The 15923-nt window shown below is 38.8% G+C and overlaps 1 protein-coding gene across 1 annotated transcript; it reads right to left on the bottom strand.

Annotated features, from left to right (window-relative positions):
• Nucleotides 1-7353: 7353 nt before the first annotated feature.
• Nucleotides 7354-15297, bottom strand: nt5c2l1 (5'-nucleotidase, cytosolic II, like 1). The gene is made up of 19 exons (XM_070924229.1): nt 15195-15297; nt 14985-15083; nt 13730-13803; nt 13496-13613; nt 12748-12843; nt 12084-12175; nt 11860-11917; nt 11651-11744; nt 11495-11548; nt 11315-11398; nt 11175-11210; nt 10993-11100; nt 10839-10905; nt 9488-9658; nt 9306-9357; nt 8733-8793; nt 7977-8153; nt 7804-7897; nt 7354-7715 (listed from the first exon to the last, which is right to left on the bottom strand). The coding sequence occupies exons 2-18, from the start codon at nt 15044-15046 to the stop codon at nt 7805-7807; spliced, it is 1497 nt and encodes a 498-aa protein (XP_070780330.1). The 5' UTR covers nt 15047-15083; nt 15195-15297; the 3' UTR covers nt 7354-7715; nt 7804.
• Between the last annotated feature and the right edge of the window lie 626 nt (nt 15298-15923).

Genomic DNA, 15923 nt, shown 5'->3' with positions numbered 1-15923 from the left:
GCCGTGTGCTCGTGCAGGGGAGACTTGCGATTTTTTTTCTGCCTCTTCTCGCTCCGCACATTTGATCCGTACTCGCTCCCAGCCCGCGAGGAACGACGGCGCGAACCCCCAAAGCGGCGGACGGCGAGGTGTGGTTTGTGGAGAGGGCTGCTTTTCTTTGTTTTATGGACAACTTTTTCTCCTTCTCTCTCTTTTTTTGCCTATAACGGATTGTCCCTCCCTTGGCTAGATACTATTCATGATTTTGGAGGAGGAGGTGGTTGTGCAGGGAGAGGAGGGAGGAGGAGGAGGAGGAGGAGGAAGAGGAAGAGGAGGAGGGGGGAGGGTGAGGTTGTCCACTGTGAGTTGTAGCCGATTTTTGCGTAAATCGTCAGGAGCTCAGTGCAAACTTAGAAGTTGCAAAGGTCGAGACGCGAAGATTGAGTGTTTATTCACGCGACTTGGAGGAAAACAGCAGCGAGAGTTGAGTCAGTCTCGTGCGCTGCGCATCTGGAAGCTCGCTTCAAAACTTGATCAGGACGCGATTTAACGGCTTGTGGGCAGATAAACGCGTCCTGCGCCTTATTGGACTGTTATCGTAGTGTAATGGGTCTCTGAGGGGGACGTTTTCACGGTGCTGTCGTGTGTGTGTGTGTGCGTTTGCAGCCTATAGGCTGTTGTGCAATCTAACAAGTCGTCAGTATTGTACTGAGGGCTTGTGAGCTGGCAGGAATGGCTTGCAGAGCAGATCCAGTGCTTCTAACGTTCAGGAGGCGTATAGGCCGCTCACACAGATGTATGGCGGAGAAAACGTAAAGCTTTCAAGAACAGGTAAAAAAAAAAAGAAAAAAGAAAGAACACCTTGATGTGTTTTACAGGAGTGATCAGATGAGCAGGTATGAGAAGCTGCATGGTGTTCGAGACACATTCAGCGTCCTTCTTTTCTTTAATGCTGTAGATCCTGTATGTTGTGTAACAACGCGTTGATTGTGCAAACTTGCTGGAGCTACATTGCGTTTATTTAAGGCGTTGTTACAGTTTAGTGTTAAGTGTTTTCACTGCAATGGAGCAAAACAACTTTTCTGTAAAGTTTTTTTTCTCCTTCTGTCGAAGAAATGAATGACTTTATTTCCTCGGAGCCTGTTTGTCTTTATTTCCAGAGATAATGTGGAATAATTATATCACTGAAATGATAAAAATGTATTTGATAGTTTAGGTGTGGAGGGTGGCAACCAGTCGTTCTCTGAAAGCTTTGGGAGTGTGCCCCCCCCCCACCACCACCTCCCCCCACGGTTTCAAACCTCCCATTTCTCCCCCAAAATTAGAATGCATGTCACTCACTGGAGAGAATAGTATGGGCCCACATGCTGGGAAATTCCCATTCTCCCAGGGTGAGAGTAACCAATGCTGTTAAATTTAGGAAGTTCATTTAACTGAACACCATTGAAAAGTTATATTGTTAAACTGTAATATCTTAACTTTTGTCTCAATCATAATGTTAAAAAAGACTCCACATTTAATAAGTTGATGTTGTGCTGTAGAAACTTTAAACTTTAAAATACAGTTTGACCTTTGCTTGATTTGATTAATTTCTTTAGTTTTCTTTTGATTCGTTTTTTTTTTTTTTTTTTTAACAAATAAACGCAAATAACAAAGCACAGGAGTTTATAAATCTGCTTTTTAGTGATATCAGTTTAATGTATGTGATTTAAATATATATATTGTTTTTCTTTTTGGAGAAAAGGGTGGATAGTTGGGTCAGTATGTGCAGTGGAGTCTGATGGTGTCCATGTTGTTGTCCACTGCCCTTTTTCTGTTGCACTACTGGACATTGAGATGAGCAGTGCAATATTAAAAGGGCATTGGCTGATGAAACAGAGACCCACACCTCCCTTTACTACCATAACTCTTAACCTGCACATGGAGCTATGAGGGTGTCCTTAAATGTGATTGTGGGTATGTGTTTGTGAGCTTACTTGCATCATAATGTAAAAAAAAAAAAAAAAAAAAAAATGACCTCCCTTCTGTTATTGTGCTTTATTTTTAGGAGGAAAGATGCTGTTGAACAAGTCACTGTTTTATTTTTTAGCTCACATTTAACAGCCATTATCACTTAAACACCAAATAAATCTGCTAAATTCAAATTTGGGCACCATTTGAGCATTTCAATACCTGCCTTTTTCTTTTTCTAACACCCCACAGTCGATCCAGACAAACAGCATTGTTGCTTATTTAAATGTAATTGGAGTTTGGCAGTGAAGAATGGCTGTCCCCATGTCCACGTGCTGACACATGCTGAGGTTAGCTGCTTTGACAATGTTGCACTACTGTACCATCCATTCTAGCAGTGCAATAGTATTGTCATAGCATTTGGCCTCAGCTCACACTAAACTGGTGCTAAAGGGCTCGTTTCAAACGGGTTTGTGTTGAAGTGGAGCTGATGACTGATGATAGCAGGTGGTGGCGCAGAGCAGAGCCTCCTAAACTGTTTACCCAGAACTGTATTTACAGAAGAGAGTTTACACACATATGACCTAAATTTAAAGTATGTGCATTCGAACAGATGTGCATTTAGAAATAAGGCAAGAAAACAAATTACATAATGCTTTTTTCCAAAACTATACTATAGATTTTTGTCCATCTTTTGTGATGGTGCATTGATTGGAAGTTTTACACCAGGCCTCATTAAAAATGTGGCTAATTATGTCAAGTGAGCAGTAAAAACACTGAACACAAGAAGAGCAAATCAATAGATGAAGATGAATTTAAATGAAACCAGAAATAGTAAACAAAAATATCTTTCTGATCCATTTTGGTACCTGAAATCTTTCCATTATCTGAACTGGATGTTGGAAGTTTTCTAGATTTTCTGGTAAATTAATTCTGTTCCTCCAAATCCACCATTTTTTCAATGGAGTTCAGTCTCCTGTGTTTTTCTTTACCTGTGTGTTGTTTTGTCATCACACCAAACAGTGCGTCAGTGTGCTGATGGTAAAATAAGCAGATGAAAAAAAAGGAGGGGGGTTGATGTGTGTTTTTGAGCATCCTCAGTGGTAGCAGCAGGTCGATGGGGGGAGGGGACATTTGGGAGGAATGTAGGGAGCAAGGCCCTCTCTCCCCTCGCGTTTTGCCTTCCCTCCCTTGTCTTTCTTTCGGTGTTGAGATTAGGTATCACTGCTCCTGTGTGTGTGTGTGTGTGTGTGTGTGTGTATGTGTGTGTGTGTGTGTGTGTGTGTGCGCCTCGTGCTGGAACCTTTAAGTAAGAGAGTAAAGAGGTTTGTTTGTTTTGATGACTGTCAGCAGACCTCACCGGGTGGAAATGTTTAACCGCAGTCCAGTTGCCGTTACAAGCTGCAGCAGGAGGACACCAGTAATTATTAAAAGCAGAAAGGAATCATGTTTTTGGGCACATGTAGAGATGACCCTGCTGCAGTGCACAGTTTCAGGTGAAAGAAGGATTGTGGTGAAGCCAGTTTGTAAAGTCTTATCCTGTCTGTGCGGCTTTAAAAATAGTTTAGAATTTAAGTAAAAGTGCATTTTTGTGCACACTAAAGGGGAAGGCAAAAGGAGACTTCAGTCACTCGACTGTGTGAAATTCTCCCTGAGTAAAGAACGTGACTTGTTTAGGCTTGCTTGCAATGCTTGCTGGGAAATCCTGGAATGTGTGGAATGGGGGACGGTGGTGCTTCTGCAGTTATCTGACTGCATAGAGCAGCAAGTATCCTGCAATGAAACCCAACATGTCAGCGGTGCTTCTTTTTTTTTAAAGCTGCTTTTCATGTGCAGATTAAACTACAGAGAATACAAGCTAATGAGATAATGACATCTGCATTTCACTAAATACGTGAAGCACGACAAACTCAAATGGCTGCGCTTAAAACAAATGTTTTAGTTTTTTCCCCCTTTTGTAATGTGTCTGTGCCTGCTGTGTGTTTTCATTAATGAAGTTTTTTAAAAACATAAATGAAATTGCTGTTAGAGAATGTGTTGGAAAGAAAATATGAACATGGGACATTAATATGAAATAAACAGTTAAATATATATTTGTTTTAAATTATTTTCTGTGGTTTATGAAACTTTTCTGATGATAGAAACTGCTGTTATTTATCTCTGTCACCTCTCTTAATAAAGATGATAATATTAATCTTTTCAATTGCTCGTCAATATTTTTTTGGAAAAACAAATAAAAAAGGGAAAACTTGTTGCTTACAAGAAATTAATTGATTGGTTTTGGTATAGACTAAATAGCCAATATGCCTGACTCGTAAATAATTAGAAAACACTTATTCCTCCTTAAAAATGTTAATATATCTTGTTGAAATCTCCGGCCTGATAACGGCCTGTTTGCTTCTATCATCACAGTGTGAATACGTTTTGTTAGAGGGCATGTTTAATGTTCACAGGTCAGGTTTTGATTCATTCAATACATGTATTTATTAATTTATTAACTCTTGTAAACTCATAATGTGTAGACAAGCTCTGTTCAAACACATAGAACTATATTTTCAGTTTTAGAGGAAATTACAACGTTTCCAAAGACACCAAATACTCTGATTCAATTTGGGAAAAATATGTAAGAAATTATATTTTATACAACTAGAAAATGTCTGTTTGATGTAATGGCACAGCTAAAAGAAGAAGAGAGGCGTCTTAGGTTTGAATATTTCACTCAGTGTTGCAGATACAGAACAAATACAGTTATTTAGTGGAAAAGGGTAATTTTTCTGAATGAAAAGAAACTTAAATGAAATTTAAGGAGAGAATCACAAGTTTAAAAGGTTAACGAAGTTGAATGTTTGGTGTCTTATGTGAAAATCAGTAGGTTTTAAATTGTATACACTAAATAAAAGGCCACAACATAAAATGTTAATTGCTGTTATATTTGAATAAAATATGAAGCTGACTTCTGCTGATAACTGATGTGTATTTTCCAGGAGGAGGTGGGTTAGTATTTACACTCAGGACCACCACAATGTCCTCTGCACAAATGTTTTCTCATGTTTTGTGATATAATGAAACTGAAATCATCCTCGGCACCATGTTAATATCATTCTTGAAGGTGAGATCAAGCGCTGTTTTATTTTAAGGTTAACAGATATTTCATGCAGAGTGACATGAGGGTGAAACTCTAAACAACAGTGCAGAGAAAACTGCTAGTGTTCACACCTCTGCAGCACAGGTATATGCTCTGTGTGAGAAGGCACTATGCCTGCCTCACAGTGCACTATATTGTCCCAAGCTGGAGCGAGCATGTGTGTGTTTGTGAAGATAAGAGTACGACTAAACGTATATTTCAGCTCTGTCTTGACAAAGATTTTGTTCCCATCTGAGGGAAAGAAAATGAATGAATAGATGACAGTTTTTGTTTTGGGGGTTTCTTTTCAGTAAGGGTTAAAGCTTTTTGAAGCACCATTCACTACTCTCTGAAGCAAAAGCAAGACTTGTTCAGACTTGTTATGTCATTTCCTACAGTTCCTCGCAACAATTTAGTTTCTTAAACTGTTGCCTCTCAGATCAATGAAGATACAAAGCCTCAGATATTTACAGTTAGTGTGGTGTCAGGATGATGATATTCAGCTTTTTAATTCAAGTCTGCTGCAGAGTGGCAGCTTAATGCATCCAAAGTGACTAATAAATCATAAAGTGAGCGTTTAAATAAAGAACGTTGCATCAAATTAATGATGGACTACAATATCAGTGTATGTGCACAGTGACAAGACATAGCGGAGGAGAGATAAAAAAAAACCCATTAAAAAGTAGGAGAGATGAAAGCTGAGGATTTGAGCAGGTGAGAAAAGAAAACATGACTAATTGAATAAAATGAAAAGAAGAAAAGAAACAACAACAATGAATCCAGGTGACAGGCAGACAATGACGAGGGAAACCCAAATAAACTGAAATAGCCCTGATACAGGAAATGAAATCATCTAGGAAACGTGTGTGTGTGTGTGTGTGTGTGTGTGTGTGTGTGTGTGTGTGTTTGCCTACAAGGGGGAGGCGCCAATAAGTGCAGTGGGTGTATCCTGGTTTGGACTTGCCTGTGATGTTTAATTCGAAAGACCAAAATAATGCAGCAGGAAGTCGCGAGTGTCTCGAAATCCACAGAGGTTCACTGATAATAAAGAAATGAAAAGACTCACACACACTTATATGAACCATGTCAAGGCAGAGTTTTAGGTGTTTCCTGACATCAGCAGAGGCTTCATTATGATGATTATACCAATATCAAAGATCAGACGGATACCATGTGAGCTGCAAATGATTTACTATCAAGTTAAAGTTGTGATATGAGTGAAATGTGGGGCAGACGCTCCATAAACAAGCTGCGGGAAAACTGTGCACACCCTGCAAGAACACTGGATGATTTCCTCTTCGGCATTATCACATGTGAGCACTGATATCATACAGAAGGAAGAGTGTGTGTGAGACAACAAATTCCTCTGAGCTCTCTCCTGATAAAGCTTCAGCTCTCGTGGGAGCAAGACTACTGTCTGAACCAAAGAGAGAACAAGTGGGAGATACAGAGTGTGTGTACTATAGTACTACACAGGTGTGTGTGTTTTACAATCTGTGTATGTGTTTAATAGCAGTAGAAATATCACATTTTTATCTGTAGTTGAGTGAAGATACTGCTGAGGGCTCCTGATATTAACGTTCATTAGTTTTATTAAAGGATAAACAAAAACATGCATCAGTTTGTCTGTCAGTAGAGGAGCTGCTGTGTTTACTGTTGAGGTTTTAGAACATATTTTACTGTATTTTATTTTATTTTAATGTTAATACATGATTCATGTTGCCGGATAAATAGAGATAGATCATTGTTTTGTCAGATAAAACAGTTTTAACTTGTTTGCAGTGAATAAAAAAGAATATAGAACCATTTAGCCAGTTTCTTACACACACACTCACACACACAGATCGATCTGCAGAGGTGATTCACTGCCATCCAGTGGACCATCGATGTAGTACAAACACCAAATGAAAAAAACAACAAATATATTACCTAACTTGCTTCTAATAACTTCTAGTAACCCTAGTTCTGGCTTTATTTGCCCTTTTTTTCCCCCAAAAAACATAATCTGTCCCTGAGATTTCTGCCTCCAACTTCCAAAAACAGGGATGGATTTCTGTGGTGTTCACAGCACTGAAAAATTACATTTGAAACACTCAACAGTAACGTGTCTTTCCAGAGACAGTCCACTGTCAGACTTCACTGTGGACAGTTTTTCATTGGAGAGTCTCAGAAGCCGCCAACACAATGCAAAGTGATTACGTATATCGGATCCTCTAATACATGAGTTAAGTTAAAGTTGTTGTACTTCAATGAAAACATCGAAAAACAAATAATATGAATGATTTATTGAAATGACTCAACAGAAGAAGTTGCACAAACAACAAATTAATAAAGTAGCTAATTAAAAACCATTAGACAAACCTGAGATTAAAAGTGCGTATGCAGCGATACGTCTAACAACAGATCAAGACAAATTTGCACTCATATATACAGTAACCCTGAGAGTGCTTTGCTTTGAATCCTACAAACATACTTCATTTATGGGCTTACATTGCATGGCATAGCAATTCATATCCACTAGGTGGTGCAATAAGTTAGTTTTTTGTAAAGGAGGCACGTCATGGCTGCAACAAACCCTTTATACAAGCACAGGTACAAACAGTCCTCTTCATCACATTAGAAGACTCTTTATCTGTTCTTCTGTCTTCAGCTGTCTTCAGCTCTGCAAGACAGAGGAATGTTAATAAACTATTAACAGAAATCAGCACAGATCAAGTAAAAGTTTAATGCTCCATCACAATGATAATAACCTCAGTTTATGTTCATCTTGACAATGTTGTTGGAGAGGGTGAGCTCCGATGAATCAAAGTTGGCCGAGTGTTGAGCCACTGCCTCATGGGGCATCTGAAAGAGTTCAGGAGTGGCATGAATGTCACGAGAAACAGGTGCAGGTGTATGTGTGGGCGAGGGAGAGGGGACTGACCAGGACTGGAGGAGCCATGAAGAGGTAATTGAAGGGGTAGTGCAGCAGGTTGATGCAGGTGGAGGAGTAGAGATCTGCATAACGCATCAGCTGACTGGCAAACAGCGTCTGTCTGGAGCCGCTGCGCAGCAGGCTGCCCATCTGGCCGTAGGACATGTCCATCCTGTAGGTCAGCACCTGCAAACACAAACAACAACCACGTCAGCAAAAAAGTGAAATACATCATGAAAAACAACTGCTTGGCTTAATAGCAGACATCCTGTTTTTCTGGCCTTAAAAAGAAAACCAAAGAATCCTGCACACTGTCCATCACTTCAGCTCACTTTATAATAATAATAATAATAATAATAATACTTTATAATACATGAACAGTGTGCAGGATTAGTTGGTTTTCTTTTCAAGTCAAGAGTTTTTGATCCTACACACTTGTAACTAAGACTGAGTACAAATTTGGCATCATACCAACAACTTCCTAGCAGGAAACAAATGTCTCATTATTATTTATGTATTGTTAATGATCTAATTTATTGCTATAAACAAAGTTCTCATTGCACTCACTTCTAATGACAGTGAAGCTGTGTGATAAACTCCTGGGGGGTCTAAATGTTTCCAGCAACAAGAAAGAAAAACAGCTTAAAAACCTCCAATTTAGTCAAAAACAGCAACCTCTTTAGCAAGTGGTGCATTCCCTGAACCCGACTGTGTACAATTACCTGAAAAAAGTGAATGAAGTTGTGTTTTAAATGTGCAGCTCACCTTCATTCTCGTCTGAATGGTGGTGATATCGGGACACTCTTGACTGCCGCTGTCCAGGTGCCTTCAGATGACAAACGCAGAAAACAATTAATGTAACTGCGTTCTTGTAAAAGTGAATGATGAAATGCTGTTGTCATGGCAACAATGTTATGACTGATAAATGTAAATGTAAAGACTTTGATAAATGTCAGTTGTTGCATCTTAAAAGATCAACAAACCTTTCATTGATTTTTTTAATATTCCAACAATTATTCTAGAATTCATTAGTTAGTTAAACTTATTTGTTAATCATTAATACATGATACACATGATGGTTTGTTAGCAGTATGCATTTTTATATGCACTACAACAGATATTGATTTACAAATCATGAATTACTAAAAGTATACTTGACAGATTAGCTCAACCTTTATTAATAATGTTATAGAGCAATAGACAATTCATCCTTGAGGTATAAATGATAAATCATAGATTATAATGTATTCCTCAATTCCACATGAACTCATGATTAATACATCATAAAGCGTTAATTATGCAACAAAACTAAACAAAACAAAAATGACACAAACTCACTTGTAAAGCTCAGCTAAGAAGATGTCGAGACGTTTCAGCTCCTCAAACAGATCTGCAAAACAAAAACATGAAGTCATCAAGATTTTGAAAACCACCAAAATGATCACAATAATTATAAAACAGCCTGGTGTTGTCGATCACAATAATTACAAAACAGCCTGGTGTTGTCTCCTTCTTCTTACTTTTCTTCTCCTCCCACACTTGCAGCTCCTTGGTGAGCTCCGGTACTACCAGGAAAGTCTTCCAGCCCTGACGTTTCTTAGATTTGAGGATGTCACCAAAGATGTGGTCGCCAACGTAAAGGATGTCCTTCCCTTTGACATCCAGCAGATCGCAGACGACGTCCGAAGAGCCTGCAAGCAGACGTTTATTTAAAATATTACATAAACTAACATGGATGAGGGATTAAATTATAACAATGTGCAAATGCATCCACATCACAAGCACACATAAAAACACATTAATATGGAAGCAAAGAAAGGCCGTAATAATTACAATTTATAAGCAACTGAAAAGTTAATTGTGAAATGTAACCACTACTGAATAATTGATACTGAACCACTGAATCTTTGGTTTGAATTCCACTTTCCATTTCCATTTCCAGAAGGTAATTTAAAATTTTGCACTTTAAACAACAAAAGCATTTTCGTTTTAGGGTTCACAAATTTAGACTGAAAAAAATTATAATAATTTAAGTTGCTCACATTTATTTGGTCATTTTGTAATCTAAAAATTCAGGACAAACAAATCAATACCTTGGAAACTCTAATCTTATATTTGAATTTATGAACCTGAAAACAAAAAATAATTTAATAACAATTAATTATATTTTGAAATAGAAATATAAAAGAAATAAAAAAGAAATAAAATATCAAAACAATGTTAAAGTGCTTTACAAAGGAAAAACTAAATTAAAATAAATCTGCACAACAATTAAATAAAACCGAGCAAATAAAAGTACAGTGAATTAAATAGAATAAAATGCCCAAAATACAATAAAATAAGAAAATAAAGTAAAACCTTGGGCTAATATTAATAAAAGCATTCAGTAAGTATTCAGTTGCTTAAAGTCAAATTATTAAGGATGTAATTTGTTGCTTCCATACATACAGATTTATTTCTCTATCCTTGTGAGGATTTGTTTTGTCTGATTATATTTCCTCATCCATAAACTTAATTTACAGCTCCAAATATTCACCCACATTACAACCAAACCATAATAATAAGCCTGCAGGAGTCAAATCCCTGTTGTTGCACGGTTGTCTGTACAGAAACCCACTGACCCAAAATTGGACATCAATAATCAATCAATAATAACCTGGTGTGTAAAAAACTGCACTAAGGTAAATATTCTCCTTTTCCACTCTGTGTTGGATTTACACAGTTTAAACTCTTAAAGTGTACACAGACACAGCAGAAAGAGGAATCCTTCTCCTCTTGGCTTAATCAGAGTAAAAGTGATGATGAATGTCACGGCTTCTACATCTCTAACATCCTTGACTGATAAATTAAAAACACATGAATGAATCTCACCTCCGGAGTAAACAGTTCCATGTTGGAGGTCGCCTGTGTAAGTCCCGATCCGAAGCTTTCCTGTGTCCTGTGTCCAAAACACAACAAATCACTGAAACCTGTTGCCGTTCAAACATTAACATGTAAATCTTCAGCGTGAGAGACCTTTTCATACCGTGTCCACTTGTCTCAGCACTGTACCCTCTGCGAAGAACAGCGGCTTCCTGGTGTCCACGACGACCAGGTCGAAGAAGGAGCGCCAGGACTGTTTCGGACTTCCAGACTAGAATGAAAATAAATATAAATAATTTCAATTAAATGGATATAATGAAGAATATTCAAACAGAATTGTCTTACCTTAGCATTACTTTCAAGCAGGTATTTCATAATGGCCTTGATGAAGAAGGAGAAAAAACAAGTTCATTGGTCACTTTGAAGCTCTCCACTTTGTTTTCATATAATTTGTTGTCGAGTGTTTAGTCGAGCTAGATGCTCACCTCAGTGTAGCTGTAGTCGCTGTTGGTGGCGAGGAAGACCTTGGCCACCACTTTGATCCTGGTCAAGAGTACGGGGAGATTTGGCTGTAAAGAACACAACTCATTTGTTTAATATTTCAACTGTTCACTTGTCAAAAAGCTAAAAGACATTTTGGTGCATAATATGTAAGTTTTTCTCACATCTTTGACAACGTATTTCTCCAAATTCTTGATGGTTCGCTCCTTCAGGATTCCCTACACAGACAGTGTCACAGTCACTATACAGTAGAGACAAAGCGCGATGTCGCATGCCAACAATGGGACACAACTCTATATCTTTTAATCTTGTTAATTCACCGTATCGTGAATGAAGTCCATCGCGTCTCGAACATCCTGGAACATGCTTCTGTAGGACATGAACAAGTCGCCGTGCTGGTAACCTTTCAGGAGGCTGGAGGAAATGTAACAGCAGAGAAAGAGTGGTGAAGTTTGACAAATAACTCACTGGTTAATTTATAATAGTTCATGGCGGTGACGTGGTGAGGAACAGTCAAACGTCCACTCACTTTGTGTATCTGGTGCATCTGGTGAAGAAGTCCACAAGGCAGGTGTAGAGATAAGTCTCTGCAGGGAGCATGGAAACACAGTCAACACGTTTAAGTTGCTGATTTCATATATAAACTTGTATACTTTGCTTTTTTAAATTAGTTTTAAATTCAGAGAAATTAAATATTGTTAATATAACTGTCAAATTCAACACATTTAATGACTCTAAAGGTAAATTTTATACCTGAAAGATTGAAGAGAGTGTTGAGAATGTAGAAACGGTCGGTGTCGTCTCTTTGAATGAACTTGTTGGGGTAGTAGTTGTGAATGTCTTCCCTGTGGAGCACAAACACAACACAGGTCAATATCACAGATGCACAAACACAACCTAATGACACCAAGATGCGAACGAATGTGCATGAATTTACATTTCAGGGCTGTAAAAAGAAGTCTGAGTAAAATCTTGTGATAATCTATTTGCAAGCAAAACCACACTGAGCGTGCTCAGCTCAGCTGACCGTCATGCTGCAGTCATTATTGGCTGCTTGTGTTTCATTAAACAACTATTAAAAATGCAGAAACATCTCCCCTTTTGCTTTTGGATTCAAGTTTCACCTGCATGTTAAACTTCATGTTCAAAATCAAAACTGAGTATATTTAAGTATGAGTATCATTTACTCATATAAAAGTAAAAAAATGTAAAAGTAAAGTAAAATGTTACTTTAAAAAAAAGTGTTTTTTTCGATAATTAAATAAGTTGTATTCTTATCTGTCTCTAAATGTATCTGTCTCTCTTCCTTCTTCCCTCTTGTCTGACCTTACCTGAGCTCACAGGTAGAGATGTCCATCATAAAACAGAATATGTGGCAACACTTGTGTACTGTGTTCTGTGGAGACTTTGACTTTACCCTTTGAGGAAGCAGAAGCCGTGACTGCAGATTAAAATATTCCCATTTGAGTCCACCTTCAGGAGGTTCCCGTATGTGGTGTCGATCACTAAACCGCTGAGGGTGGAAAGCAAAAAGAAAAGTAGTTTATCAAGACATGAACTGAGAATTGAAGCAGATATAAAGTTTATTTCAGGGCTGCAACTAGTGAATTTAATTATTTTAATCCTTTGATCTATGAAATGTCAGAAATAGTCCCTCACAATTTCCTGAAGCCCAGGGTGATGTCATCCAATTTTCATGGAATCGGAAATGTTTGGCAATTATTTAACAATTCAGAAATTATCAAAATAGTTGGTGAACGACTAATCAATTAATTGACTTGTTTCAGCTGTAGTTTATCTTATTTTATACAAACATTTGTAATCTAATTGTGAACCAATTTTTTTATTTGTTTTTTCCTTGTTTTTATTTTGATTTAACTGTTTGTTGCTGAATGTGTCTATAGACCTCAACTGAAAACAAGATTGTTCATTTCAAGTTTTTAGATCAAATAGTTGTATTTGGGGAAAAGTCCATATAATATAATAACGTATGTCTTTCCCAAGTTGTGCTCCCCAGGCAGGAGAGAAAAAGAAAATTGAAAATCTAAAAGCACTAAACCTGTAGAAATGTCTTTTTTTGTCTTTGCTTGAACTGAAGACATTATTATGTTGTTATCATTGTTGCATGAATCCTCAGTTACAGAGGCTACAGAGTTAAAACACACCGTGTGGGGAAGCTGGGGTCGTATGTGTAGCGCAGAAGCTCATGAGGGTATCCAACAGACACCATCCTGTCTCTTATCAGCTCAAAGCCCAGGCTCTCGTAGTCCGGAGACTTATAAACTACAAAACAAACACACACAGCAAAACCATTAACATACAGCCAGTACAAAAGTCTGCAGCTGACATCACATTTATTCAAACAAAGGTCCTTCTGCAGCTGCGGCGCCTTTACGTACTTGCCATGGTGTAGTCCATGTCGAAGCCATAGCATTTGATGTTTTCCAGAGTCAGACTTCTGTTGACGAACACCCTGTGATCAAACACAACAACACAGCTGAAACCTGCAGACACATGACCAGGAAAAGATGTTTGACCACAAGACCTCAGAGATGGCGCTGGGTTCATTGCACAATCCATGACTGCGTGAGGTTTCTTGAGGGTCAGTATGTTGCGGTGCACGCTCAGGTCTTTGTTTATCAGCTTGTTTGCAACAATTCTACCCAGAGGTTCATGTAGCCCTGAGGGGAAGAAGTAACAAGGTTGCTTTTCTGTGACATTATGTATCCTTGTGGTTGCTTTAATGGCTCTTTTCCATCACAGGAACTTTTTTAGAAATTGAGGAACTTCATCACTTTGTTGTAGCTTCAGCTCCTGGGCCCTGCAGCAGGGGTGGAGCTGGGTGGAGGGTAGCGATGTTATCATTACCCTCAACTATCTCCGCCACTGTTTCACATGGCTGCCAATTAACAACAGAGTATGTTTTAAAAAGAAGGATCCATGATGTGTTTCTAACAGACTGCTCAGCGGTGTAACTGTACATGGTCTCCTGTGTCACTTGCTACCAGATGCTCCTCTTTATCAGTGACAGAGAGGCCCATCTGCAGCCCCCCCCCCCCCCCCCCCCCCCCAACAGTTCATACTTACAGAGTTGCTCTAAATAATTTACCTGCACGCTCTTGTTTTGTAAGTGTGTTGCTGCTGAGCATTGAGGATCGTTCTCCTGAGATCAATCCAGCAAAAACTAAACTAAAAAGCTGGCAGGAGGGAGCTGAGTGTTTCTGATGCAGGAGGAGTGGCTACTGGTTTCACTATCCGCTGATTAAAATATTGAGTGACAGGATGCAACGCTTCAGAGGATAGAGGCAGGTTGTCAGAAAGCATTCGTGATTTGTGGAAAATGGCCGGTGTAGACGATTATTTTAAATTGTAATAGGCTAATTATTACATCACTGAAAAGAATGACTTGCTAATAATGAAATAAACACTGATACTGGAACTTCTCCTGACCTGGTGACCAATCAAACACAGAAATTACTTAAAGGATGAACTTTCTTTTTTTTTGTAGGAATAAAAGTACAAAACGTCAAAACTCGTATCTCAGTGTTGAGCATGTAAAGTCCCACTAAGTTCAGAGGATATCTGAAGCACTAGTGCTGCTGTTAACTTCAGAATATGTCTGTGTATATCTGTGTATGAATCAAATGGACTCACTTTTGGTCAAAGCCTCTCTTCGCCCTGGGCACACCAGAGGAGATGCTGGGATCTGTGTCCATCGAGTCCCCTGTCGGCGCAGCTGCAAACTCTAGAAGCCTGTTGAAGCCAATGAACTCCTTATATTCACGTGCAACTGTTCTGCGGTCTGCTACTCAGCACATTTTTTGCTGTTAGTCATCGGAGAGACATTTAAATGACCAAATTTACCCAAATTCTGTAGGCGTGTAGTGTTTTTGCTCTATTCCGTGCGCAGGCTGAAACTCCTCCCTGCGCCTGTTTGCCTGTTGGTGATGTAAACGGCTGCGGGACACGCGCATCCAGCCTCTCCTCTTTTGCGTTTGTCACACATTCGTCCTGCAAGACATTTGGCTTTCAGCGTGGAGATTGTGTTATCAGAGGCGCACACATGTGCCGGGCCTGCACGCCTGCGTAATTTGTAGGAGTTTCCCGATGACTGCTGGTCCCGCTGTGACTCGAGCAGCCAAAACTACATTCATCAAAAGCCAAACATTTCACCTGCTACAAGCTGCACTGCAGTACGGACATGTTGTCTGCAACGTGTACTTAAAGTATCAAAAGTTAAACTTATAAATTGTCTCATGAAAAACACCTGCAGTGTAGAAACACGTGTGAAGCAGAGTGAAACCAAAAAGTCGAAGATCTCGTGCAGGTTGCATGGAGGAAACGCTTTGTTATGTGATTTATGTGAGATTGAAGACTATTTCATGTTGTATTGCTCATTGTGTGATTATTTAAAGGCTTCACTTTCTACACAATGATGTACGACTGCTTCTTGTTGGATGATAAAAAACTTGAGTTGTGTTTTAGGAGGGAAACCTTTTCCGTGACAGATTTTATTCATAAAGCTTTGGAGAGGACACAGTTCTTTGTTTGCCATGTGATGTTTTATGTAAGAAGTTCTGACAAGTTTCACCG

Source organism: Enoplosus armatus, chromosome 18 (assembly GCF_043641665.1).
Source record: "Enoplosus armatus isolate fEnoArm2 chromosome 18, fEnoArm2.hap1, whole genome shotgun sequence".
NCBI classification, from domain to species: Eukaryota; Metazoa; Chordata; class Actinopteri; order Centrarchiformes; family Enoplosidae; genus Enoplosus; species Enoplosus armatus.
Note: the sequence above shows the minus strand (reverse complement) of the source record. Positions and strands in the feature narration are given on the sequence as shown.

Excerpts from the sequence above, each read along its gene's own strand:
- nt5c2l1 (XM_070924229.1), bottom strand. The coding sequence starts at position 15,046 with ATGGACACAGATCCCAGCATCTCCTCTGGTGTGCCCAGGGCGAAGAGA. Across the intron at positions 13,614-13,729 it reads CATGGACTACACCATGGCAA|TTTATAAGTCTCCGGACTAC; the intron begins GTACGTAAAGGC and ends TTTGTTTTGTAG. Across the intron at positions 11,745-11,859 it reads AGATGCACCAGATACACAAA|CCTCCTGAAAGGTTACCAGC; the intron begins GTGAGTGGACGT and ends CATTTCCTCCAG.